Source organism: Apis dorsata, unplaced genomic scaffold (assembly GCF_000469605.1).
Source record: "Apis dorsata unplaced genomic scaffold, Apis dorsata 1.3 scaffold_50604, whole genome shotgun sequence".
Taxonomy (NCBI): Eukaryota; Metazoa; Arthropoda; class Insecta; order Hymenoptera; family Apidae; genus Apis; species Apis dorsata.
The window spans coordinates 1-442 of NW_006266558.1; the positions used below are offsets into that span (position 1 = coordinate 1).

Here is a 442-nt window from a genome sequence, read left to right on the forward strand (position 1 = left end):
CTTTTATAGATATTTTCGGTACATAATTTAGCAAAAATTGCTTTTTGCGGAAGTATTCTTATAACAACTATGGGATATACTTTAAATTATTATATTGATAAAAGAATTCGAAGCACATTAGTATATAGAAGCGCACTGGAAATATTTTATAATCATAAGAAGACTATTGAACATTTGGGACAACCGATAAAAGAAGGAAAAATAAAAGCTGAATCTAATAATGAAAATAATGATATTAAGAAATTCAGTCTTCATGTAAAAGGAAATAATACTACAGGAAAATTAAATTGTGAGTATCAAGTTGAGTTAGACAAAAGTGAAATCAAGATAAAAAAAGTAGAAATTGAATTTAATGATGTTCCTAATAAAATCTTTGTGATTCATGAACAGATATAATAATGAAATATATTGTTTTATTTTGTATTTCTCTTATATTTTTCTG

The 442-nt window shown here is 24.0% G+C and overlaps 1 protein-coding gene across 1 annotated transcript; it reads left to right on the forward strand.

Annotated features, from left to right (window-relative positions):
* The first annotated feature begins 6 nt into the window (after positions 1 to 6).
* On the forward strand, positions 7 to 408 carry LOC116186720. Its single transcript, XM_031514890.1, has one exon. It carries the CDS (start codon positions 70 to 72, stop codon positions 394 to 396), a length of 327 nt encoding a protein of 108 aa, XP_031370750.1. The 5' UTR covers positions 7 to 69; the 3' UTR covers positions 397 to 408.
* The last annotated feature ends 34 nt before the right edge of the window (positions 409 to 442 follow it).

Bases quoted from the DNA above. Each gene is read 5' to 3' on its own strand.
- LOC116186720 (XM_031514890.1), top strand. From the start codon at position 70: ATGGGATATACTTTAAATTATTATATTGATAAAAGAATTCGAAGCACA.